Raw genomic sequence first — 27507 nt, 5'->3', positions numbered from 1 at the left:
CTGGGATCATGACCTGAGCCGAAGGCAGATGCTTAACGACTGAGCCACCCAGGCACCCCTGCTCTTAACCGTCTTGATCATCCTCCCACTGCTTTCTTTTTTAAAAATTTTTTTTTATTTTTTTAAAGATTTTATTTATTTATTTGACAGAGACCCACAGCTAGATAGGGAACACAAGCAGGGGGAGTGGGAGAGGGAGAAGCAGGCTTCCTGCCGAGCAGGGAGCCCGATGTGGGACTCGATCCCAGGACCCTGGGACCATGACCTGAGCCGAAGGCAGACGCTTAACGACTGAGCCACCCAGGCGCCCCTCCCACTGCTTTCTGGCTGGCTTCATGCAGCAATAAACTGCCCTCCTCCCTGACCTTGGCTTTGCACCCTGCCCAACTACTCACGATGAAAAGGTGCCCCTGTAGAAAATGATTTGTCATTTACCACACTTTGGATAAGATGCGAGCATTATGTCATCACTTCTGGCTTCAAAGGTGTCCAAGGCCTGGAAAGTTTCTGAGGTGCACATGGTGATTGGGTACGGAATCCCCTGATGAGTGAAAAACAAGCGAGAAAGCGCAGTTTCTTTTGATTTTTCCAAAGCTTCGTCAATATAGTCAATAAATTTGGACTTACTGGCCATGCTGGCTCCCTGCTGATGAACCTGTTCTGTGGTCGTCCAGGAGTAGCGACGGCTTTTAATGGAGTTTCTCAGGAGGTGGAATAAAGGGCTCCCCCAGTTCACATGAGAAATAAATCATTGAATTCTCCCCGCCCCCACCTGCCTGTTTGCACACCCATCTCTGACAAAAGGCAAACCACAGGTGCAGAGCAGTGTGAGGATTAGGGAATATAACCCCAGGGGTTGATTATATTACCATTATAGACAATCTTCCCAAGGAAAGTAAGAATAGAGTCCATTACCAGAAGATAACAGATATTAACTTTCTAACAAACAAATTGTATGTCTGAATCAGACATACAATTTTCCATCACAGAATTGAGGAAATTTTGTATGTCAACAGAACATATCTTACTGAGGCAGGTGGTAGGTGTAGGAGAGCAACTTTTAATCTCCATTTTACAGTGGGGAAAGACGAGACCAGAGAGGGTTCCTAGTTGGATAGGTTTCTGGGTTTCATTATATTTGTAATAATGTATTTTTAAAATGTTTGTCAAAAGGTAAAATTGGAATATCTGACTGTCTTACTATTTCTATATTTCCATAAACCACTTCCCTGTTGGAGATCTTATTACTTACATAACAATGGGATGCTATTCACTGTAGGTGGGAAGGTTGTGTATTTCGGAATCTCCCTCCCAAAAAAGAAAAGGAGTAAGACTGGACTCCTTGCCAAGCTGCTTAGTGGGATTGTCCCTTAGCATTATTGTCTTTGTTTTCCTGGGGAAGGTAGAATTTAAGGTATTAATTCAAATGTTGCTGTTGTCTTTTGTGTGCTTCTTAATGAGTAAAATGATAAGACAATATGCCTGGATCCTGTTTTGACACTCATGTCTGTAATTATAGGAGGATTTGGGGGGCTGTTTGGAATTGGTAATGTGAGCTCTGATTCTTCTTAGTCTCCCTAGGCTGAGGGTAGGCTGTCAGTCTTACAGTTCTACCTACTTGACTCTTATTTTTTTCTTAAGATTTTATTTTTTAAAGTATTCTCTACACCCAGTGTGGGGCTCCAACTCACAACCCTGAGATCAAGAGTCTCGTACTCCACCAACTGAGCCAGTCAGGTGCCCCCCCACTTGACTCTTAATTGTCTACATGCATGGTGGAGGTAAACAGCATGAATGATTGTGTAATAACCTAGATTATATGATACGTTTGCACTGGTGTGCTTTTGAGTGCAGGTGGGCCTCCGGTTCTGTGCAGTCCCAGCTTCTGTTTAGCTCCTCGATGCACCCAGGCCTGAGATAAGTGGTGGGGGACCGCTTAGACGGCACCGCCCTGGCTTGGCTCTCACTCCTGGTGGCTTCAGCACAGGAGGTGTGTTTAAAGCTCCTTTCCTTGAGATTAAAGACATTGTTCTTTCTTAATTTTTTTTCTTTTCATTTTTTTTTCTAGGCTATGGACTTATACTGGGTGGGGGGGAGAAGAGAGAATTCTGGAAAGAGAGAGAGATTGAGAGGTTGAGAGAGAAAGAGGGAGAAAGAGAGAGAGAGAGAGGAAAAAAAAAACTTGGTGACCAAAAATGTCTAGGGTGATTGAACTCTAGTCTGATTAGTAAAGCAGGGAAGCAAGAATCAAGAAGCATATGGCTCTTGGGAACAAACTGAGGGTTCTTGGCGGGGAGGTGGGTGGGAAGACGGGGCAACTGGGTGATGGGCATCAAGGAGGGCACTTGATGGAATGAGCACTGGTGTTATATGCAACCAATGAATCACGGAAAAAAAAAAAAGCAGCAGCAGCATATGGCCCTTGTGTGCCAATTGGCCCAAGGCTGATTTTTCGGGGCAGGTAAATCGGCGCCTCCTGTGCCATCCTCCTCTTTATGTAGTAGAGTGCCCCTTCAGGATTAAGTTGGGCTTTTTCCCTCTTCTTTACCAAGAGAAGTGCTACTTCCTAGTGTAGTATAGGATTGAAATTTACTTTGGAATCCCACATATAGGGAAAGGGTGTAACCTCTTGGTGTTTTGGGAGTTTATTAAAAACTGGCTCCCCTCTTCAGAAGTTGAACACCAGCAAGTCAGGGATGAAGTCTAGTTAGTGGATGCTGGAAACATTCGGGGTCCAGGGCAGTTTAACTGGTGACACTTTGGCATCCTAGACTGGGGGTGATGGAGAAGCACCCCACTCCAGCACGGGGATGCTGGCAAGCAGGAGTTCTGCCCCCACTTCCCCCGCCCCAGGGACAGCGCTGCCAGAGGCTGCAGGTGCCACTGCTCTGTGTCCTGTGGCCATCTGAAGGGAAGGCTGGGTCATCACCAAGATCCTGGGCTTCTCTTCTCCAGTAGGTGCCTTTTGTCACTAGTAACAATGGGTCATCTGATCTCTGCAACCTCTTGTCAGCTGATTGAGAGAGCTTTATTTTGAGGATCCCACACAGGTTGCGCTGTCTCTTTCCGTGGGAAAATGGACAGCAAACTTCCCAGGTACTTACTAATGAAGAGATCCCTGCTGCCCCTCCTCTTATGACCACTTCAGAGGACTGGAACTTTGGCCAACTTCCGTGCTTTGGGCATGATGAAGCAAGGGAACTTCTTTCTGGTCACTTGCATCCCTCTGCTGGAGTTAGCAAATCAGGGTCACACTGGGGAATGTACAGACTCCCAAAGGAGCCTTTGGGAGGGGTGCTGGAGACTTAGAGGAGGATGAACAGGACTTTAATGAACTGGGGATTTGGGCATTTGCATTCCAGGGTTACCGTTGGGGCACGTTAGTTACGCCTGCCTACTGAAACAGGTCTGCATTTCTAACAAGCTCCCAGGTGATGACCATATTGCTGATTCTTGGAGACTATCACACTTTGGGTTGCAGAGTGTAGAAAATAATTGAGCACAGGTTTTTCGAGTCAGTGTCTTAAGTTCAAATCCAATTTTGTCTCTTGTTAGCTCTGTGATTGTAGGCAGGGTAAAACTCTTTCCTTCTCTGTAAAATGAGACACTCATAGCACCTATTAGGACATAGGGTTTTTGTGAGGATTAAATAAATTAACGGACATAGCCCGCAGTCTGGATCTGCTCTCAGTAAGAAGAGCACGATAAAAGGTAATTCGGTGTGGGGCGGGGCCAACGCCAGGAGGGGCGGGGCTGTGCCAAACCCTGCGCACGCGCAGTCATGCGTGTTAGCTCCTCAGGTAAGAGAGCAGGGCTTCTAGTTGGGCGTCCTGACTTGGGCTCTCCACAGAGCGGAGTGGGGCCGTTTTGTGGGGGCCTCGCTAAAGTTCTGGGATCATACGGAGGGAAGTTGGGTGTCACTATATCCATTCGGCGGGAGGGCGCGGGACAGGCCCGAGTGTTTCCGGGTCGCTCGGCGACCTTGTCGCCGCGGCCGGGCGGTGCGGCCTGCGTTGCCCGCGCGAGTTGGCCGCGGGCCGGGCGGGAGCGTCCGGGGAGCCCGGGCAGGCGGGAGGGCGCGGGGGGCCGCCGGGGTGCACCGGAGACCCGGGGGGTGGGGAGCCGCGACGGCCTGAGGATCGTGGGTAGCCAGCCTGAGGCAGCTCTCGGAAGCCTCGCTGGGGCCTTGGTTCTGAACCCCGGGAACCTGGAAAAAGCGCTTTAGCTAATTAAACCCAGGGATGCTGAGAAACCTTGCTCTCCATCTAAAGTGCTAGAGACCTTGCTGTTTGTTAAATCATTTTGCCTGCGATGCTGAGCCGTGTCGATTTCCAACTGTAGTGCACAGATGAGGCGTTTTCGGACGCAACATTGCACCTTTGTTTTAAGCTTGTGCACCCTGAATCAGCTTCTCAGCCCAGTGTGATGTGAACCCCATGACACACAGCGCTGCTTTTCTTCGAGCCCATTCGAGGACTGCTTTATTTTATTTTACTCATTTATTTTAATTAGGATTCATGTCCAATGCGGGGCTTGACCTTAGGACCCTGAGATCAAGATTCCGTGGTTCCACCGACTGAGCCACCCAGGTGCTTCGAGCACTGCTTTATTTTAAATTTCACCTAAATTCCGTCCTTCTCCAAAATCTCGTCTAATCTTCTTCTTTCTCTGCCAGCTAGTAAGCCAGCTTTGTCGTGGATGGGTATGCGTTTGGTGGTCTTTATCAACTAGGCTTTATTAGTCGTTATAAACACCTTGCCTGAAGCTGAGCGACTTGTAATGTAAAATGTGTATATATATTTTTTTAAAAGGTAAATGCTGTAGCAGTGTTATTTGTACTTTATTTTTTGAACTCTTAACCTCACCTTCTCGCAACAAAACAAAACCAAATTTTACTTGGATTCCTTTTACTGTGGATATTGCTGCAGGCAGGCTTTATTTTTAATTAAAAACATTTTTTCACCCATTGCACATTAAAAATTACCCCGAGAGGTCCCAGTACTGATCGTGACTTACTTACAGCATTGTAAACAGCAAAACAGTTCTCCATTCCCACCCACTCAACTGCCTGTTGGTTATACTTAGGTTCTTAACTTCCTCTGCTTCATTTTTTTTTTTTTAGATAATAATAAAGTTTTAATCTTTTAGTCCCCAGGGTGATCGCATTATCAAAACGAGGGAAGGGAATTTTGGAGGGAAGGGACGCCTGGTAAAGAGATTAATAGGATAATCCTACAAAAGTATTTAATTACCCCACTCTCAGGCATTGTGAAAAGGAGTCAAGAGGGAATGGCGGTGAGCAGAGAGCTGGGATTGTAGAGTATTATAGATCTTACCCTCTCTGCAAAAACGCAGAGAACAGTACGACAAAGAGCATACATTGGACAGTATCAAAATCCTGAGATTAAGAAGGACTGGTTTCTCCTGTTGTTGGGGTTATAGGGAGGCAGAGAAAAACTTGCATTTACATTTCATATATTCAGTTGAGTCATATATGCTATTTTTTTTTTTTAGCTTATTATATAGCCCTTTCCCTTGTTTAGCTTTTACGTTGGGAGAAAGAGAATGAAGACCCAAACCCTTTTTTTTTTTTGATTAGCTTTTGTTTTAGTTAAAGGGAGAGAATTAAGATCTAAAGTCTAGTTTTCCACTTACTGGGTGATGGTGGTCAGTTTTTCTCCTAATGTGGTCCAGGGCCTCTCGTATAGAAGCCATTTGGAGTTGCTTGCAAATGTGCAGATTACTGGGATGCTAACCCTAGATTTGCTGAATCAGAATCTAGGGGAACTACAGGACTAGGGAACTGCAGGTTGAGGTCCAGGAATGTGCATTTTTAACAAGTCTTTTGGGTGATGTAAGTAGTTTGAAACTACTGTTAGAATAGCAGCTCCTCAGGAACAAGTTGGTTTGTTGCTCAGCTTTGTATAAAATGCTTGGGCTGTGGAACATAGTTCAATGTATGTTGTATAAATAAATGAAAACCTCCAGCTATGGAACATATACAACCACTTATAAAATAACCTTACCTTTGTAGGTACTTGCAAAGAGCTTTCACATATGGTGACTGTTAGATCATATCTTAATTCCTAGTTTGGCTAAAAAAAAAAAAGATTTACCCTATCAATATTCTATATTCTTAGGCAATTAAAAAATCTCAATTCCATAAATTGTTCTTTTTTACAGTGCTTTTTTTCAGTTTCATCTCCATTTTGTGCTTTATCCAGTGGTGTCTTTAGTTCATTGTGTGGGGTAGAGATTGAAAACTAGGAATGTGGGACATATCAAATGCAAATAAGCATACAGTAACTTCAGGGTTTTATCCCTAGATCATTCCGACTGTGAGAATGAATTGGGAGTTTTTTTTTGTGGAAGTGGTATTAAGTTTGTGTCTGCTCATTCAGGTTTACATGTGTTTGTTATTGTTGAACTTAGGATGGCCCGCACTATGGAACCAGTGGCAAAGAAGATCTTTAAAGGAGTTTTAGTAGTTGAACTCTTGGGCGTTTTTGGAGCTTATTTTTTGTTTAATAAGATGAACACAAGCCAAGGTAATCCTAATTCAGAAGTTAATGTTTTCTAGAGGGGTGTGCCGTTTGCTAATGCATTGAGTTACTAAACAGCATTTTTAGAGAAATTGCTTCTTCAATATATTAGGCATTTTGGGTTGCTGGAGGGGAGGGGGGTCGGGGATGGGGTGGCTGTGTGATGGACATTGGGGAGGGTATGTGTTGTGGTGAGCGCTGTGTATTGTGTAAGACTGATGAATCACAGACCTGTACGCCTGAAACAAATAATACATTATATGTTAATAATATATATATATCAGGCATTTTTATGGACACAAGAAGAAACTTGGTGTTAATTATTGTGGACTTAATGACTCTTCTCCCTAAATAATGTTATTTGTAGACTAGGGAAAATGTTTCACACTTCAGTGGATTTTACTCATCTGGGGCATAGAGCAAGTATCTGGTCTGGCTTAATTTGGGAACACAGGTAAAGAAATTCAGCCTGCTGCTTATACCTCATTGTTTGGTAGACTAAGTAGTGGTGGCAGAGTGAGTTGGCAAGTAACCAGTTTCAAAGGCTATCAGAGTTCCTCCTCTGTTATCAGTAACTGGGCACTTAAAACCTTTCCCATGCCACTGTCACGGAGAGTGCTGTGACACATTCTGGAGGGAAATCTTATATTAGAGCCCTCAACTTTTAAAATGAGGAAGGGCTGTTTTCTCTTTCCCTGGAGCTGGTGATAGTAGTCCTGGGGGTGGTGGCCATCTTTGAGACTTGTCATTTATCCTCTTAAGGTTTTTCACTGGAACACTGTGCCCCAGGATGCTACTGGATGCTCACAAAGTCACTTCTGAAGTGTAAGGGTATAAAAGAAAACATCCAAACAGTATATAAAAGCAAATTCAAGTTTCTAATTCCGTAGCAAGGTAAAATGGAATCCGTAAAACTTGTTTTTACGGATTCCATTTTACCTTGCTACGGAATTAGAAGTAAGACTCTACCCGGTTTTTGAAGTTGATCTCAAACTTCATAGTTACATAAGGGAGTTACATATTAACACTGAAAACTTACTTTTCTCAATAAATTACATCATATATACAGGCCAAATTTTAAAAACTCCAAAGTAACTATGGGGGGCAACAGGCAAGGCAAGTGCAACTTACACACTGTGCAGGAGAGAGTCCCTGATTACCAGAAGGACCTTAACACACATTTCTCATCTGTAGGATTCCTAGCTCATAGACCCTAAAGCTAGCACTAAATTATGGCTCCATGTTTTAATACAATGAATGTCTAGTCATGTCTAATTTTAAGACTTCTTTTTTTCATCAGATTTCAGGCAAATAATGAGCAAGAAATTTCCCTTCATCTTGGAAGGTAGGTTTTTTTCCTTAAAAGTATAAAGTAAGTTTAAAATAAGTAATTTATGACCAATTAAGGGTTAAAGGACTTTTTACTTTGTGATGTCAATTTCCAAGAAAAATTACTGTTTATCCCTATTTTAGCTCTTTCTGAGAACACAGGGTGGCGAAAATTCTATTTTGGAGATGAGTAGTTACCAGTGGTTAAAAACTTTGGAATGAAACATCTGAGGTGGTGGTGACAAACCACAGCTTAAAACTTTGTGACCTCTGGTTTGCTAATCTCTTGGAGCTGTTTCTTTCTCTGTCCAGTAGCGGTAATAATGCCCCCCTTATGAGTTGTAACGATTAAAAAAGATGACATTATTAATCACTTAGTACAATAATCTGGTATAAAGTAATGCTTAATAGTGCTCATTACAATGATTAGTACAGATGTCAGAGAGCTTATACATGAAATATGTATCTATTATCTTTTTCATTTTACCATGTAGAAATAAGGAAAAGAGGTTTGATTTCTCTCAATATAGTTTAATTTTAACACTTTTACATGATTTTATAAATGACAGCTATATTTATTTATAGTTTATTACAAATCCATTGAACAGTCTGGAATGTATGGAGTCAGACAGCAAGATCAAGAAAAATGGTTGAATAGCAAAAATTAGGAGTAAGTACAATTTAATTTATAATTTATTTAGAAAACTCCTTTTCTTTGCTTTTTAATTTTTTGAGTGGTTTTTGGCCTCTTTTTGAAATTTTTCTTTTTCTTGATGATACTTTTCACATCTCTGTTGTGTAGCCAGTCATCACGTTCAGCCTCCCATCTAAGCTGTTTGAGACCTTTGTGGGGGAGAAGAAAGATGAGCACATCACATTGCAGACTCCTGGCCCCACAGAACAAAACAGGAACTTCTGGTCTGCCATGGCTCACAGTCATTTCCCATCCCCTGTGCAAATCCCCTGCTTTTGTTTGTTGCTTTCCTTTGGCATTTATTATTAAAGACTACTGTTTAACAAATAAAAGACTAGGAGAAGAAATGAACAAATGCTCTGAAGATTTTATTTCCCCTGAACACTTTCACTGGCAAAAGAACAGAAGCCAGTAACTATCAATATCAGAATTAAAATGTCTATAAAGTACTTACAAACTCACATTATATAAAAACAGCCTGCCTCCCTAAAAAAACTAAAGTAACTGTTTAATATAAAGACTGCAGTCTTTATTGCTGTAGTCTAAATGTTTTTTAATCCTCTACATGCTCCCAAAACAGATGAAAAAGCCATTCCTTCCAGGTTATAAGGAACCATTTTATTCATCCTTACTAAAATGGTCCTCCAAAAAATATTTACATCTTCAGAAGTTCTAAGTTAAGGCCATTTAAAAACCTCTGAAAAATTCAAGTTACTTGGGGTGCCTGGGTGGCTCAGTTGGTTCTTTCCGACTCTTGATTTTTTTTTTTTTTTCTTTTTTTTCCGACTCTTGATTTAAGTTCAGGTCATGACCCCAAGATTGTGGGATGGAGCCCTGCCCCTGGCTCTGTGCTCAGCAGGGAATCTGTTGGAGATTCTCTCTCCCTCTGTGCCACCCCCCCCAATAAATAAATAAATCTTAAAAAAAAATTCAAGTTACTTACTTGCATTATCTTTGTTAGCCATGGCGTTTGTGCCAATGTTATCAAACTTGGATCCCATATTTTCATCTAATAGGTGGCCAAACTTAAACAGAGATACATTTATTAGAAAACTCAAAATAATGTGGAATAAGTAACTTCTTAAAGCAGTTTTTTAGTCTTACCTCCTCAGCAGATACAAATAGGTTGGAGTCACTGAAATTTCCTTTCTTTTTTTTTCTCGGTCCTAAAAAAAGTATAAGCCTAGATTATTAAATTGTAATCATTTCCAATGATTTTGGAAAAATACACTTTTTTTTTTATCGGAGTATAGTTGACACACAATGTTAGTTTCAGGTGTACAACAGCGATTCAACAATCTTTCAACATGGTTTTGTTACAAAAAGGTTGCATTTGGGTTAAAATACAGAATTATAATTATCTTCTAGCACCATTAAGTAGCTGGCATTTAAAGACAAATAGAATTTATTTAAGAGTTAGTACCCTAATAAAATTGTCGAGATGACACCAGTGTCTTCCTAACTTTCAGATTTGGCCACTGATCAAGGTTTAACTGTTTTCCACAGTATCAGGCAAGACTGACTACAAAGTCGACCACGGTTGAATTTTGGAATCCTTAAGGCAAACTATATTCTATTTAAGTCAGAGGTTTTATTCTTTGGTCTAACTGTGAAGAAATTGATGGAAAGTATGTTTATTATGTTATAAATGAAATTTTGTTTTATACTTCTCAAAGTGGTTCTCCTGAACCTGTAATTCTGAACATATAAACATTTCAAAAGAAACTAAAACATCTATTTTTATTATTTATTATATTTTAATTCACACATTTAAAATCACATTATCTAAAAATATATTAACTAAAAATACTACTTTTATCCATTTTCGCTTTTCCTGGAACAGTGTTATTCAAATTCTTTGCATCTCCTAGGGCCATTTTTTAAAAACATCTTTAGTAGGGAGTAAAATTCATCATAAAATTCAGGTGTTTTTAAGGGTATAATTCAGTATGTTTTAGTAAACTTAGTTGTTCAACTATCATCACATTGCAATTTTAGAACATTTCCATCAACTCCAAAAGACCCCTGGTGCCCATCTGCAGTCATGTGCCCTCACCCCAAGAGGGCTTTGCCTTTTCTGGCTAGTTCATGTAAGCAGGATCATATGATATGTGGTCTTCTGTATCTGGCTTCTTTCACTTAGCATAACATTTCTGAAGCTCATCCATCTTACAGCATGTATCAGAATCTCATTCCATTTTATTGCTAAATAATATTCCATTATCCATCAGTGAACGTCTGATTTTTGGGCTGTTCCCACTTTTTGGCTATTAATAACTGCTGCTACGAACAATCATGTAAAGCCTTTGCATGGATACCAGAGCCACTTTTGATAAATAGTTTCTAGAGCCTTTCATTTTAAATTTTGTGTATATTATTCAGGAACTGCATATGATGCTATTATGGAATATTTTCTCTTAAGCTAAAATTCCCATTTGTATAGCACCTGGAAAGGTTTTTTTTCAGTTTTCATTCATCTTATAGGTATATAACTGTAACATTAACTAGTAAGCACAGTTACTGCCTTCTTAAAATTGCCTTAAGGTTTATCCATAAGGCTATCCAACATTTGCAAATGTAGGGTGAACACTCTTCCCACCTCCAAAACTTATCAGTATTGGAAATTCCGTGGCCTCCTTTTGTTTTAATCAGTTCTGTCATGTATCCTTTAATCTGCATCCCAAACTACTGTCAGCTGAGACCTGACACCTTTCAGGCTACTGTCTTCTGAAACCGAAACAGCATCTTTTAATATGACAGGCTCAGGAGGACTTAAGAATAAAGCAACATTTCTTTTTGGAGATGATTTTAGGGAAAACTATCTTATATTTGAGAATATGCTATTATTAAAGTGTGACCGTACATCACTCAGTGGAAGACAGAATCTGAAAGATAACATGTTATAAGTTATGTATCAGGTAAATCATCTAAGAGGACTATCGTTGTATTTGAAAGAGCTTGTAAGTTTTGCAGGTATAAACGAGAGACTTTCAAAGCATGAAAAAAAAGCAAGCCTGTGAATTTATCACAGGTTTCAGGAATAAAATACTTATAATGCTTTCTATATTTTTATCAAAAAAGTTAAAAATGTCACCTGATATAGTACCTTTTTCTTTTATTAGCATCTTACAAGTGTTAACATTAAAAGGATAATCTCTTACAATACTTTAAAGATGATCTAGAGATAGTTAAATGAGAGAAAGGAAGTTATGAGGAAAAAATAATGTGGGAAACAACTTTCACATATTAAAAATAGAAGAAACTGTTGTTATTCATTATAAAAGTAAAAATGAAATTATTCTAACCAATTTAGAAAATTTCCCAAAATGATAATTAGTAACTTTTACACAGCCACTGCTTAGGTTTAAAAGACATTTTCTTACCTTGAAATGATCCAGCAAAGTCAAAATCATTTGCACCTTTTCTCTTGCTTCTCTTTGTCCCGATTTTAGAGCTGACTTCATCATCAAGTTCTATTTCCCCTGCCAAACAAAAACAAAAACATGCTATTAAGCAATTTAAAAACAACAGAACTGCTATAGGGCTAAGATAAATGATGAATATTTTGATTAACTTTGAGAAATAATTACTATTCTAACAACAACAAAAAAAGGGTAACTTAACAGCTCAACAGGTATTGTGCAAAGAGCCCAACTGTTGATTAAAATAGAAGCTCAAAAATCAACCTCTTTCAGTTCCAAATAAGTGGGGGGAAAAGGTCCTATTTAAATTTCTAGCCAACCTGAGTATTAATTTGAATACAAAGTAATACTTAAGAAATGCTTCAATAGGAAAACTAGCCTACACTGAGGAAAAAAGGAAAATACACTTTTTGCCTTGTATTTTAAAAATGCTTACTTGGAATGCCTTCCCTTTCATCATCCAACACGTCCATGAATGTTCCTCCATCTTCATCAATTTCAGTAAATTCTTCATTCATACTTCCTAAAGAAACTTCATCATCATCCAAGTTATCAAGGTCATCATCACTGCCTTCTGAATCTTCATCTTCTGGGTCTCCCTTAGCACCTTTTTTTTTCTTTTTCATGTTGCTGAAGAAAAACAACAACGTGTAGCAGAGAACATTGTTTTCTAAAGTGTTTTTTGGTGATTAGCCTAATACTAGGCTATTAACAAAGTTACAGACAGCCTAGAACCTCAATTTAATATACTAACATGTGTTATAAAGGTCTAAAATGAAAGTACTATATCCATTTCCCAAGCTTATTTCAATAAATTTCTACTACACATCAGAGTCCTGTATTCTGTTCTGAGGAAAACGTTTTGGGAAATGCTGAGAAAATAGTTTTTTAAAAAACAAGACTGTTTCTTTACCCAGCAAAATCAAGGTCATCCTTTCCAGAGGTGAAACAATTGTCATCTTCAAATGTGTCTGTCAGAGAATAATATACAAATTGTCAGATGTAGCAAGGAATAACAAAGTTGACAAGTCTTCTATCTGAACGAATTAACATAGTCATTCTGCTGTTTATGATAAGTAAACACCAAAATGACATAATCGGACTACTGGTATGTTTTATTAATCTACATAAGCCTGTGAATATACTGACCTTAATTAAATCCGCAAACTAAAATGGATTCCAGTTAATTTGTTTCTTTCTACAATTCTTTGATGGAAAGAGGGTAAATATCAAAATGGTATTTAGCAATTGCAATCCTTTTAAGTGCTTATTTTTAGCATCCTTTAATCTGCCTTCTTAAAGTTGCCTTAAGGTTTATCCATAAGGTTATCCAACATTTGCAAATGTAGGGTGAACACTCTTCCCACCTCCAAAACTTACCAGTGTTGGAAATACTACAATGTGCAAAAAAAGCAAAAAAACCCCACTTTTCTAATTTCCCCTTTTTTGTTTCAGCCTAAATATAGATTAAAATTTTTGTAGCTCTGTGCATCACAGAGGAAACAGATGAAACAGCAGACTACTGCTACCAATAGTGCAAGGAAATTAGGAACAATAAAAATGGTTTCTCTTCTGTAAGAGACTGGATGAGTATATTCCTTCAGAATGAATATACGCCACGTAAATACAAATTTATTTTTCCCACGAACTGCCCACGCATAATTCTAAATCTCTGGAGCAAGTGAGGGTGACCTACCACGTGCCACCAAAATATTTTTTAATCCTCCATTGTCATGTGCATGGTATTCTTAGCTAAATGATTTTCTAAAACTAAGATCACCCCTACCACTAATATTCCATGGTTCTATAAGTAAATAGAAAGATTATTTTACAAATTAAACAGTCAACAAAAACAAATTACCAATCATCTTTTCAAACTCCTCATCATCCACATCTTCTATACTTTCTTCATCTGCATTCCGTTTTTGTTTCTCTTTAACAATTGCAACTTTTTTATAATACCTGAAAAAAATGCATGTTATGTATTTGATTATTTTAAGATTTTATTTATTTATCTGACAGAGACATAGCGAGAGCAGGAACACAAGCAGGGGGAGTGGGAGAGGGAGAAGCAGGCTTCCTGCAGAGCAGGAAGCCCGATGTGGGACTCGATCCCAGGACCCTGGGATCATGACCTGAGCCGAAGGCAGACGCTTCTTAACAACTGAGCCACCCAGGCGCCCTATTTTTTAAGATTTTATTTCTTAAGAGAGACAGCATGCATGCATGTGCATGCATGAGGTGGGGGGGTAGAGGGAGAGAGAGAATCTCCAGCAGACTCCTTGCTGAGCATGGAACCTGATGCAGGGCTCAGTCTTACAACCCGAAGATCATGACTTGAGCAGAAACCAAGAGTAAGACACTCAACTGACTGAGCCACCCAGGTGCCCCTACTTAATAATTGTATTAAAGGGCCCACTTTGCTATAATCAAAGCACCTATGACCAGTGACACAAGTGTAAAAAGTTGGATATAAATGACTAAAATTTGTATTTATTATAAACAAGAGTTTTGAATTAAAATAGCAACTTCTGAACATGAAGGAAAATAAATTTCAAAGATTCAGGATTTAGTTTTTCATAAAAACACCTCAACTCATCTTAATTAAATGACATAGTAAAAGGTTTAGTGTCAACACTAATGATGTGTTAGAAATAAGACAAAATGTGGCTCTAGATAACATCTAATCACAGTATTTTATCAGTTAGATCCATTCTAATACTAGGGTAGAGTGAAACTTAGCATTCTGCAGATGGGATCATACCCTCAAAATTCTTCACACAAAATATTTAAAAAAAAACAAACCCAAATCAAACAGAATCAACCAATCAGATAACAGTAAGAATACTAGTAAGTTTAGGACTTCTCTGTGTAACAGCCCAGTGAATTTTGCTAATTCTGCCTAGAGTCGTATTTTGGACAAATTACTCATGAGTTGCTTATCATTATGTTAGACTGATAACAGATTTAAAGGCTGTAAGACAATTACTTTATTACAAAAAGTAAGAAATTAAAGATTAGGTTTTACAAAGTCAAGAGTCATAAAATTTAAGCTACATTATTAAAAATACCCACAAATTTACTTGTTTTAAGTTTCACTTAGATATGTTAAGATTAGCAAACGGAATGATTTATAAATTCCTTTTGCAAAAAAATGAGAGGACACATTTTTTTTAAAGCTTTTATTTATTTATTTGAGAGAGAGCAAGTGAGCACAAGCGGGGTGGTGGCGGGGAGAGGGGGCAATGGGCAAAGGGAGGAGGAGAAGCAGACTCTCCAGTGAGCAGGGAGCCCAATGTGGGGCTCAATCCCAGGACCCTGAGATTATGACCTGAGCTGAAGGCAGCCCCTTAACCAACTGAGCCACCCAGGCACCCCAACTGACATATCTTTAGATCTTTTCAAGACAGACCTATGTTAATGAAGCATTTTATGGAATCTAAAAAATTTATAATCTTTTTTTCTAAAAATTTAAATTTTAATAGTTCTCCAAAAGAAACTGCATTAAGTGTATTACCTGTAGAAAAATAGTTCATCCACTGGTATTTGGCTTTCTTCTTTTGCAAGGAACTCCTTACTGTTCACTAAGAAAATAGATTAAGAAAATATTTTTATTAAAGTAATCCTTTTTATGTTATTCAAGCTCGTAAGACTACATACAGCATACCTATAATTCTAAAGTCTTAAAATGTAAGGAATGTGGACAGAAGGGATCTTCTAGTGCAAAGGACAATCTCTGGGAAAGTCTGAGTGCAGAAGACCAAACATTTGAAACTGTTCATTGGCTACAATGACATACGTAGCCATCAGTGCATGCATCACAGTGAAAGAACATGGTTTTCATTGTCCTCCAACTGTATCCAGGACCCCAATTTTAAGAGAAAGAGTTCTCTTAATAATCACTTTAAACTTTTCATCATCTTGGGGAAAAAGCAGGAACTCCTGCCATTCTGGAACAGGAAGTAAAGTTAAACAGAATTATCCACAATTTTACTTAATACTGATGAAAATTAAGGAACAAGACCAACGAACTACAAGAATATTAGTTTTCTCTCTTCACAATAAAAATTTCTAACTCATCTTGATTAAAACTGGATTTGGCTTCTAAGTTCTAACTCTTATTAACTTTGGGGGAGTCCATTTACATCTCTGGACCTCTGTGAAATAAATCAGTTGGAAATTAAATGATTAATAAAGTACAAATTAACCCTAGTCTCTGAATGAAAAGGAGCTGTGATTTATTATATAAAGAAATGTTTGTTCTGAATATAGAAACAAGAGTCAGATATACAAGATGGGTACACAGTACCCATAAAAAGTTATCAACTAATTTAAAATGATGCTCTGTGACAAAAACTAGTTGTGGGTTTTCTGCTGAACCCATATTAGAGAGCTTAAGATGGTCTTTAACTATAGGGGTGTCTGGGTGGCTCAGTTGGTTGAGCATCTGACTGTTGGGTTTCGGCTCAGGTTGTGATCTCAGGATCGTGGGATCAAGCCCTTCATCAGGCTCCCTGCTCCAGGGAACCTGCTTGAGATTCTCTCCCTCTGCCCCTCCCCCTGCTCACACACTCTCCCTCTCAAAAAAAAAAAGATGGTCTTTAACTGTAAAAGACAGTAATATATATGGGGGGGTCACTAATAGAGCTATAGATGATACAAAAATGGCAAAATGTTGCTAATTGTTGAAGCTGGGTTATACTTACAGGGGAGTTGTTATACTATCTGTATATTTATTTTGGATATGTTTGAAATTTTCTGTAATAAAGTTAAAAAAATAAAAGACCCAGTAAGACATAGTAAACTTAAGAATGCATACACATTTTTGGGAACAAAAGATGGATAATGTCTCTGGTGCTTAGGTTTATTCTGGTAAAATGGAGCAAAGAATAATATAATTTATGTTATTGACTTGTACTATTCTTGTCAGTTTCAACCGTCTAGGCTTTATACTTACCAGGAAGACTACGAATATCCTTCATAAAATGTTTTCTTTTTGGCTGCATCACAATGCTATCTGTGTTTTCTGAAATGTAAAAATCAAGATAGTGTAATATAAAACCTAGTTGTATGCTTATTAAATGTCAACAGTGAAAACCAAATACTTAAATAGAAGCATACCTTTGCCTTTATGTGGCTTTGGATTTCTGTATACAAATCGATCTAAGAATCTCATTAATGTGAAATCTTGGAGTGGGTCCCCTGAATACTGAATACAGTTTCCCTGAAAGGTGGAGGGGGTGGGAGGATTAAGAACTTAACGCAAATTATATATATGCATCCAGATAAGAAAACAAACAGAACACCATCTACTACAATGCATCAAAGGCACATATATGCCATAAATGACCCTTCAAATATCCATCTCATCCCTCTTTACTTGAAGATTTAAACAGTCATACACATAAATACATATTTTATGATACACTGTTGATTTTATGAATAGGTAAACAATAGTAATACTGTAGGTCATCTATTAACCAGGAACCAAACACTGATGTGGCCAACACAGCAAATGGGAAAGGGGAGGGCAGTCTTTCTTCAGGAGAAAAACCAGAATGTAATAAATAACTGTTGCAGTTTTCTAATATCCTGTATTTCTATTCACCACACAGTGGGAAGAATTACTTGCCGTACTGTATTAAACAAGTCATTGGTCCTTTCCAACAGCAGAACATGTTTATGATTCTATGTTGTAGACAGAAAACACTGTTATGACCAATTATTGATTATCTAAAACTAGATTACTTTTTCTTATTTCTTGACTTTAGAATATTAGACTTACCTCAAGGATAGTCTTTGCAAAAAGAGCCACAGAGGGATGAAAATGCTCAGATAGCTTAAAAAAAAAAAGGTGAGGAAAGTCATCTCTTACTACAGTTGTAGATCCACAGAATTGAAACTTAAGCCAATACATCAGAGAAGAGTGATTCTCAAAATTTTGGTCTCAGGACTGTTTTATACATTTAAAAGTCAAGGACTTCAAGAGCTTCCTTAGTTTAAGTGGGATATATCTATTGATATTTACCTTATTAGAAATTACAACAGAAATTTTAAGTTTTTATTTAAGTAATCTCTACACCTACCATGGGGCTTAAACTCATGACCGCACGGGCAAGAGTCGCATGCTCTTCCGACTGAGCCAGCCAGGCGCCCACAATAGGAAATTCTGAAACATTTATAGTCAATTTAAAATAACAATGAGCCTATTATATATTAATATAAATGTTTTATGAAAAGTAACTTTTTCAGAACAAATAAGCATTAGTGAAGAGTAGGATTATTTCAGTTTTGTAAATCTATTTAATGTCTGGCTTAATAGAAGACAGTGGATTCTCATACGTGCTTCTGTATTCCATGTCATTTTTTAGTTGGAAGTATATGAAGACAATCTTGCCTCACACAGATATATAGTTGGAAATAGGAGGGTTAACTGATAACCTTTCACATAATTGTGGATTATCTTTGATACTACACCCAAACTGAAGATTAGTTGCAATATGGAATTTGGAACCGTATCAATCAGCTTTTGGTACTTGCTACTTAAAATTAATCAGTCTACTTTGAATAGATCTTTTAACCATGACTTTGTAACACTGTGCATTTAGTCATTTGGAAAATACTGATTCAGTAAGTTATGTAGTTCTTCCATATGTTGGTTACATTATCACAAAAATCACATTGTTAGTATCACCACTGATTTTATCAGAAAAGTTTTTACATATTGAGAAAGTGTCCAGTTCAAGGTAGTGTTTACAGGATTTCCAAGCTTTTAATTTGGTTAAAAGCTTGAATTTTATCACTGACAGCAAATATTGTCAGCGGTTTTGCTTGAAATAACAGATTCACTTCATTCACTCAAGAAAATGTCTCCCAAATACCAAATCTGAATAACCAGTCTATCAACCAGTCTTTTATGAAAAAGGCAGCCGAGTTTACAAGAAACTACACAGGTACTTTTCCCAAGACACGAGACAACCTCATACTTAGGTATGCAGCAGAAGTATGTTATGAATTCCTTCTGTATATGTACACAGACTATGAAAAAGACATGTACTTTAGGATCCAGATAATCACTAATTTTTCCTGTTTCATCATTCTTATGTGATACTGGCTTTTTTCCCTGAAGGTCCATGGCGGTGAAGAATATAATGGCTCCTACCCTTATCTGCGCTGAGGCACTAGCAGTTTTAGCCAGCATTTCTTTAGTATCATCAGTGCCACTGTTAACAGAGTGACAAAGGCAAGTAACGTGCCTTGGTAGCACTACGAAAGTAGCTGTGACCTTGCAGACTCACTGAAAAGGTGTCAAGGGGCCCACAGGAGTCTGTGAGGTAAGACACTTACTTGCTTTTCCAAAGATACCATAGAAAGTTTACTGGGAATATGGGTTCCTCTAATGCATTTAAAAAGTTATTTTATTTGCAAATAGTTCTATCATCACAAAACTTCTCAGGGAGATCTAATGCATAAAGCAAAATTTACCCATTTTACAGAACCATTATATGCAGTAATTTACCTACAAAAAGCAAAATTTATTTATAGCCATGTATAACATCCTGATTTTGCATCCACATTATTTAAGATTTGCTACATGTGAATGTAGAAATGTATAAATGTGTAAATTTAATGTTTATCAGAGGCTACAGAAATACAGGTTATAAAGCATTAGAGCTGGCTGGGTGACATGCTTCAAATTGCTCCCTTATGCCAATTAACTAATGTCTAAAACTAAACTATATTGATCATTTACGAGCCAAATGGAAACTTCAAGCTGTTAAATCCATGAGGGCAAATATAAAGCACTAATAAAATTACTTTACCTTTTTGAGTTCCCAAAGACTTGTATTTTCAGCTCCACAGAACAAAGGGTTTCTACTGAATGGATCGTATGTGTTTAACTGTTTGCCACCTGAGAACAACAACAAAAAAACTAATTCTCAAATGCTTTATTCCTAGCCCAAGAGTTCACTAAAACCACCACCATTAATGTTGTCACCAATAACTGTAATATGTATGCATACGTAATAGAATTGTAATTTTCAACATTCTTAGTTAGCCAGGTATCCTACCTAGATTAAACATCCCAAGCCCCAACAAGAATTAGATATGGTACCCAGGATAGCATTTGCTACTGAATAAACCAGGCAGCAAAAGGTGCCCAAATCTGGGTCGACTGGGTTAGAAGGGTTAAAATGGCAACTAGCCTGAAGATTAAATAGGTCTAAATTCTTTTGGAACTTTAAGTGCACTGAATATTTGTTATTAAATTATGTCCAGGAATAATTCTCACTTGGAACAAGTTTTATGTTATCTTCAAAGAACTTTCAGAACACATTACAACAAACTGTCTACTTCACAATGCACATGTTCATCGTCCTTCTAAAGGATTATTCTCAGTTTAGCCTTCAGTGAAATTGATGGATTCTTTTAAACACTTTCCTGGTTGCTTCCACACTTCTCTTTTATACTTCACAGGCAAACTGAAGTTTGGGGAGATGAAATAAGTTGACCAAGAGTTCCACGACAAGTTTGAAGAAATGGGTCTGGCACATTTCTTGATCCCCAAGGTTTAGTGTGTTTTTCTTTACAGCTCAAATGAAGAGGTTGCATTTCCAAAAGGTATCTGCTTTAATTTCTAAGATCAAAATTACTTTAAAATGTGTTACTATCTGTAGTATTATTAATAAGTAGACAAGTGCTTCACTGTATTAAAAATTTACTTCTAAAAAAAAAATTTACTTCTAAGTTCCTGAATATATCTGGTTATAAAAGCTCTACTTAACAAAAAAAGAATACAGAGGATTTCTAAAATGGTATAGTGTTAATTTCTATTAAGATCAAAGCAGGGGGCCCCTGGCTGGCTCAGTCGGTAGAGCATGCAACTTTTGATCTTGGGGTTGTGAGTACAAGCCCCACATTGGGTGCATATTACTTAAAAAAAAAAAAATTAAATCTTTAAAAAAAAAAAGATCAAAGGAGAATCCAATTCCTGTTTAAAAGTTCAAGAGAACAATGTAAAGATTTAAGAAACTCACCTTTCAAGTTATCAAAGTGCACCCAAGAAGCAGACTCTGATTTTTTTGTTTCCTTAGGACTGTCAGACACAGTTTCTTCTGTCTCAGCTTTTTTTACTATATCTGTTTCTTTATCTGCATCAGTGAATTTTTCTATGTCTTCATCATCTCCTATGTCGATAAAATTCTCTTCATCAGACTCCTAAAACAATGGTTTAATAAATCTGCATTAATCAACTGGAAGTCTGTATTCAGTTATGTGAGGGAGTTTTGAAGATGACCCTCTTATTGCTATAACGGTAAAACATGAAAATTCCATCAATCAAATTTATGAGACACCATATTCTTTTTTCTAAATGTAAGAATTAAGTTGAGCCACAACTCCCTGAGACTTTGGGACTTTTTTACATGAAAACATTCAGCCCTCAAATTTCTGATGTGTTATAAATAACCCTATGAAGTAGGTGCTACTATGTCCATTTCACAACTGAGGAAACAGGTTTAAGAGATCCACTAGCTCTGTAACTGTAACTACCTCATACAATTACGGTTTAGTATAGTACAGTTTACAATGAATGAGTAAAGGGATCAAGCAACATGCCCACCCAGGAAAACTGTACACCTGGGACTAAAATTCACGTCTGTCCAACTCCAGGACTCACACATGTTCATGCTCCAGAGAACTAAGTAAGTTACTGTCATTGAAGCTAAGAAGAAAAATACCAATATATTTCAGAACCCACTCGATTTAAAAAGCAGTTGTAAGATATACCGGATGATCGTCTAGTTGACTTCTTAAACCTGGTTTTGCTTTAAGGATCTCAGACACAAGGTATAAAGCTCCACATATGAATGGTGGCATCTGTTCACAAGTAACTTGGAGTAACCTCTTCACAAAAGCCTTCACCCTGCGCAACACGATGTCAGCTTTCAAAGATTTGTAGATAAGATTAAGAAACATAGCTTGCTTAGAACACATCATCAATCCTGGATCCAACATCTTCCTATAAAACAAAAACAAGATCAAATGTTTATTCATAAAATATCTCTACAACCAGTAGTAGAGGCAACTGCTAACCTCATCTTAGGGATAACCTTCCTGTTTATTTTAGATCAAGAGACCTAAGACGTAAAATGGAAGTCAATGACCCAAACAGAAAGAATGATAATCTTGGGGGAGGGTAGGAATATCAACAGGAGAAAGACATTTTTTGTGTGTTTTCTCTTTTCTAAGGGGTTTTTCATTCTCTAGGATAACAGCATAATTTTTATACAGATACAGAACCTCACACGAAAGGCTAATCCAAAACCAGATAATGAAAGCTGACCTATGAAAGCAGTGGACTAGACCGGTGTTCTTATCCTTGTATCACTACCCCCTAGCTGGGGGACCAGAGGCCTCCACATGATTCTAATGAACACACGTAGAGTAGAAAATTGAACACGGTAATTTTAAAATTTTCTCTTTATCCTAGCTGCTAAATCCTAGAGATGCTCCAACTGCTCTTGCCCTCCAGACATTAGAATATCCAGCATTAACACAATCCTCTGTGTATGCTCATGTGCAATATTACTTCTTATTCTAAGCATTTCTATTAACTTTTTTCCATTAATATTAGAAATGGAAATATCTGACCCTGTGAAGCATTTTCATATTGCTCTTTCCCCCATTTGTTACTTCCATAATTCTGGTGATATTGAGATATCCTATATTATTCAATATTTTTTTTTTTTTTAAAGATTTTATTTATGGGTTAACATACACATGAACTCAGTAAAGTGCCAGTTTTCTCATTTTTTAGCTATGTAACCTTGGGAAGTTTTATAATTGTAACAATAACCTACAGGATAGGTGCACTCCTCTTCATTTTATAGACAAACTGGGCCACAGTAAAATGGGATTAATCGTGTTTACCAATAGGGCTTTAAAGAGGATTCAGTAATTTGTCCAAAGTTACACAGCAAACTAATTGCTGGGACTCAAATCCAGGCACTGTGGCTTAAGTTCAAGATATTAATCAGTACATTGTATTTCTCACAAGATACATGTTATGTAAAATTATTAAAATGAATTAAAGGAATATATAGCTTGTTGGTATACTTAAACAGTTCCAAAGTGTTTACACACTGTTCAAAATATCATCCCTCAATAAGTATGTCAGGACAACAGCAAAATTCAATGAACAAAATCTTAATCCCAATTAAAAAAATTCCAAAAATGCAACCCTAACCCTCCCTAACAGACTTTCGTTTACCATTTGTTTTCCTCAATATGAGTGTAAGCAACTCTAGGGGTGGGAATTTTGTTCAGTGCTATATCCAAAGCACCTGGAAATGTCCAGCATGTAGATGGCACTCAAAAAATTGCTGTTGAATGGATTACTAAATGGCTGTGTGAAGGACAGGGGGAGGAAATATAGGACTGAGGATGTGAGTGAGGGGGAAGGGACTGAAGGAAACTTCAATTATATCTGCAGTTCTAATTTTTTAATATTCGAAAGACTTAGAACATATAGCAGAATGTTAAGGTTGAAATATTAGGTGGTAGGATATGGATGTTTTGGGGGAGGGTATTTTTCTGTATTTTAGCAAGTTCTCAAAACAAAAAATAAAATAATGTATGCAAAATATTTAACATAGTTTTCCAAGAGGAAAACAAAGATTAGTGACTTACTCAAAGTTGGTGATTAGCAAGTTGCTGAGGGGGGCCTAAAATCCAGTTTTCTAAGTTTCTTGCCCCATAGAGGGGCACAGTAAGTGCTGTGTATTAAATCACATTATTAAATCATGTTATTCCTCATTCACCTATTGAAATGGAATGTACTTACCTATATAATGCTGCATAGTATCGATCTGATATCGTCTGCTGAGAATTCATTACTTGGAAAAGCAACATTAAAGCCTGTACGCTGGTATTAAAATTCACAGCATGCAACACTTTAAAGAGCGTGTCGACCTGCTCCCTCACTTTGTCATCACCAGTCTGGGCATAAGGGTATGCCCTATTTACTCCTGTTAAAAGGGCACTAAGCATTTTTGATTCAATATCTTTTTTCTTGATACAAGTCCGGAAAAAACAAAAATAAAGAGTAATTAACTTATTAGCTAATTCACTTTCTTCATGGGAAAGGACCATTTGATTTAAAAAGCAAACTGCATAATATTGCGCTTTGGAGCTGATATTTGAGCGAAAGAGCAGCCTTTCTACTTCGCCACATACAACTCCTTTCATATTGGGATGTTTACAAAGCAATGTCTCTAACAGATGGGAGGCCTTGGTGGCTATTCTGTTCTGAGGATCTCCCAGTTTATTTACCACCTGCACAAGAAGAGCCTTTTCTTCCTCAGGTTTGTTACAAAGAAGCTCATGAGCTACAACAAGAGCTCGAGTTTTAGTGGCTACTAATGAATCATGACTTAAAGTTTCTAAGACCTGCACAAATTCAGCCACAAGGTGTTTCAGCTGGTGTTCAAAATACCATAATATCAGCCTTCTATCTCTCGAGTCCTTGTTGCCACTGGACAACTGTTCTAGTTTGTTGAAGGGATGCTGGCTGAAAATCCATAGCTTCCGACTGTCTGGCAAAAGGTCTGTAATGAGTAATTCTTTGAAAGTATCCAAAGCCATGAGGCACTGCTGTTTGCTACCCTTCTTTTTAACAAGGTTCACAAGAGTTTCTACAAACTGCAGTGTGTGAACAGCATCATCCTGAATAAGAAGAATCATGGCTGCCATCCTGTCACCTAGCGTCCCTGATGACACAATTGTCTTCATCCAGGTGGAAGAAGCTCCCTTTTGGTTATTTGTCTTATTTTTGAATAAGTTGATTTCATGCTCATACAATTTCTGAGCCAAGGTTTTGTACTTAGACACAACATCCTGAGGCTGGGGTTCCAAAGAATATTCATTGCTGTACTCCAGATCATACCATTTGCCTCCAGGCTTGAGTAACAATGTCTGTCTCTCAAAAAATTCAAAGATGTCCTGTTGTTTATCTTTCTTAACTTTTGGTGTGACACTATTGTTCTCATCAGAATGTTGTTCTGGCTTCTTATTTTTCACCTTACCGAGTGATGTCCTTTCACTTTCTGCTGCATTTTGCTTTTTATTATCTACTTTAGATACTCTTGCTTCTTTTTTGCTGGCATTTTCTTTTTCAGCTGGTTCATCTTCTTCAACTAAGAAAGCTTTTGCATACTTGGCCAAACTAAGATTTTGAATAAATGCTTCCAATTCACCTTGTTGAAGGTCATCGATTGCTCCTTTTTTGCCTCCATCCACCACTTCCTCATTTTCATCCAAAGTAGCCAGCATAAGGTAATCTTGCTGCATTAAAACATAAGAAAGTTAAAAAATAAATTACAAATACAAAGTTTAGAAAAACTTCCAAAGTTAATTTGAAATTTAGTATGTTTAAAAATCAATTAAATTCAATTATCATGGTATTGTCTGGGCTTCCACCCTACAACCAAGTAAATACTTGATGAATCAAAGATTTACATGTGAAAAAAAAAGTTGTAATAGAAGAATGCACACCATAATTAAAATAATTTCAGAGTAGAGAAAACCTTTCCAAATGACATTAAACGCAGGCCCCTAAAGGCAAAGATGGGTAAAACTGTCATTCTCTCAGACAAAAAACATACAAAAGTCAAAAGACAAATAAATTAGAAAAAAAAATACTGGCAACTGATATCAGAGTAATTGGGCTTAATATTTAATGTAAAAGTTCCTACACATCAGTTAAGGAAGTGATAACTGAAAGATCTGCAAAGGATATAAACAAATGGTTCATAAGGGGAAAGTGGCTTTTAAAAAATGTGAAAAGATGCTCAACTTCACTGACATTAAGAAAAATCCAAATTAAAACCACCATGATGCATCCATTTTCTAATCTGTCAGATGAGAAAGATAAAATTGTGACAGGTGGTGTTGGGGAGATGGTAGGAGGAAAAGGCACTTTCCTACATGACTGATGGAAATGTAAACTAGCACAACCTCTATGGAGGGCAACTTGCTACCTTCAAATCAAAATACAAGACACACATCCTTTGATCCAGCAGTTCCATTTCTATCAATTTAGATTACATATATGTTCACAAATGTGGGAAAAGATCTATTTTAAAGGTTATTTACTGAAGCATTATTTAAAATAGCAAAGACTGACAACCTAAACATCCACAATAAATGGCTGGTTAGATTAAAACAATGATTTATGCAGGCATTAAACCAATGACCCAACTTTATATAATGATATGGAAGAATCTATAGGACAGCAAGAAAAAATATATACACAATATTATACAGTATATTACCTTTTGTGTAAAAAATAACGTGTGTGTTTGAAGATATAAAAGACATAAAAATACTTGCTTTGGCTAGTAATCGCATGGTTAGAGATAAAAGTGGGAAAGAAGACTTTTCACCAAGTACTCCTCCTTTTTAAAATAACTTTTTGTAGCACGTGAAATACTACCTATTCAAAAATTAAATACAACACAAGTACAGAGCAAACTGTGAATCTGCCCCATAAATTGAATTTCTCCTGCCCCTACCTCTCCCCACCGATAGTCACAAAACATGTGCTAAAAAAGCTAAATTCCATCACGTATTTGCTCCAAATCTTCTAAGGTTTTGCATCAAACTCAGAGAAAGGCCTATATTCTTACCTCTCTGAGCTCATTTCTTATTACTCTCCCCTTACCTCACTGCCTCAGCTACACTGACGTTTTTGTTGTTCACAGAACAGCGTGGCTCCTTTCTTTCCTACAGTTTTCTTCTCAAACATCTCAATGATGAGTTCCCCGATCACCTCATTTAAAACTGCTACGCCCTTCCCACTGATTATCTTTTCTTCTTCTTCTCCGTGGCACTACTCAGCATCTGATATACAATATTCAAAAGTTTGGTTACTGATTCTTTCCCTTAATTAGGATGTAAATTCCGAGAGCAGAGGGCTTCTAGAGCGTAAACATGTGCGTATACTCCGTGAGAACAGAAGTTAACATTCCAACAGCACTGAAGTTCAGAACACTGATGCCACGACGTCAGGACCCCAAAAGGTCAGTCTTCACCGACCTGATGGAGTGCCAGTTATAGATCAGTGAAATGAGAGGGTCACCTACATCCTAAGAAAGGCCACACCGCAAAAACGTTCAATTCCAAAGGACTCTTCTCTTGTAAAAAGCTGTGGAAAAGAAGTGCGGGAAGCGCACAGCGCACATTTCGAAGCTGGGATCTGGATGCAGAACGCCCTCCCACGCTGCCGCCCGGGGGTGGCCGGGCCACTCGGGAGACCACTCCTCGCGCCTCTGTTCCCTTGTCCGCGAGTCCGAGGCCATTACCTTGGTGCCTCCGAGCCGTAATACTTCCTCCAGAGAGAACCCATTCTCGGCTTCATCGTTATCCTCCTCGTTGTCCTCGTCCGGATCTTCTACCGCCTCCTCTCCGCGCCAGGGCCGCTTGGCATGGAACTCCAAAGGCTTCTTAGCGGCCGCCATGA

The 27507-nt window shown here is 37.9% G+C and overlaps 3 protein-coding genes across 6 annotated transcripts in view; 1 reads left to right on the top strand and 2 right to left on the bottom strand.

Annotated features, from left to right (window-relative positions):
• The window catches only part of SULT6B1 (sulfotransferase family 6B member 1), a 16272-nt gene extending 15638 nt beyond the window's left edge, over positions 1-634 (bottom strand). The window contains 1 exon segment of the mRNA XM_081796913.1: positions 436-634. Coding sequence (XP_081653039.1) covers positions 436-634 — 199 coding nt within the window.
• CEBPZOS (CEBPZ opposite strand) overlaps positions 1-24069 on the top strand; it is a 26935-nt gene extending 2866 nt beyond the window's left edge. The window contains exons 2-6 of one of the 3 annotated variants that reach the window (XR_014138263.1): positions 6433-6548; positions 7843-7887; positions 8457-8541; positions 19117-19321; positions 20466-24069. Coding sequence is in view for 2 of the 3 variants with exons in the window: in XM_081796911.1 (XP_081653037.1) it covers positions 6433-6548; positions 7843-7887; positions 8457-8539 (244 nt within the window). In the remaining variant the exon portion in view is untranslated. Of the gene's footprint in view, positions 1-3725; positions 3801-6432; positions 6549-7842; positions 7888-8456; positions 8542-8673; positions 8921-19116; positions 19322-20465 lie in introns of those variants that run through there. The other 2 variants (XM_031032561.2, XM_081796911.1) reach the window with 2 other exon arrangements.
• On the bottom strand, positions 8382-27507 carry CEBPZ (CCAAT enhancer binding protein zeta). 2 transcript variants are annotated; one of them, XM_031032553.2, is made up of 16 exons: positions 27350-27507; positions 23833-25331; positions 21777-22008; positions 21026-21206; positions 19811-19899; positions 17773-17826; positions 17109-17211; positions 16945-17013; positions 15505-15571; positions 13849-13949; positions 12901-12958; positions 12424-12617; positions 11949-12047; positions 9670-9731; positions 9509-9590; positions 8382-8714 (listed from the first exon to the last, which is right to left on the bottom strand). In XM_031032553.2, exons 1-16 carry the CDS (start codon positions 27503-27505, stop codon positions 8569-8571), a joined length of 3192 nt encoding a protein of 1063 aa, XP_030888413.1. In that variant the 5' UTR covers positions 27506-27507; the 3' UTR covers positions 8382-8568. The 2 variants fall into 2 exon arrangements, with proteins under 2 accessions (XP_030888413.1, XP_030888414.1); XM_031032554.2 differs by lacking the exon at positions 17773-17826.

This window comes from Leptonychotes weddellii, chromosome 10 (assembly GCF_054177405.1).
Source record: "Leptonychotes weddellii isolate Sample4059 chromosome 10, ASM5417740v2, whole genome shotgun sequence".
NCBI lineage: Eukaryota > Metazoa > Chordata > Mammalia > Carnivora > Phocidae > Leptonychotes > Leptonychotes weddellii.
Note: the sequence above shows the minus strand (reverse complement) of the source record. Positions and strands in the feature narration are given on the sequence as shown.

Bases quoted from the DNA above. Each gene is read 5' to 3' on its own strand.
- CEBPZ (XM_031032553.2), bottom strand. From the start codon at position 27,505: ATGGCGGCCGCTAAGAAGCCTTTGGAGTTCCATGCCAAGCGGCCCTGG. The intron at 19,900-21,025 runs GTGAGTTTCTTA...TGTTGTTCTCAG, and splicing joins GCACTTTGATAACTTGAAAG to GTGGCAAACAGTTAAACACA. The intron at 9,732-11,948 runs GTAAGAAAATGT...TACTTTTTTTAG, and splicing joins CTTTGCTGGATCATTTCAAG to GACCGAGAAAAAAAAAGAAA.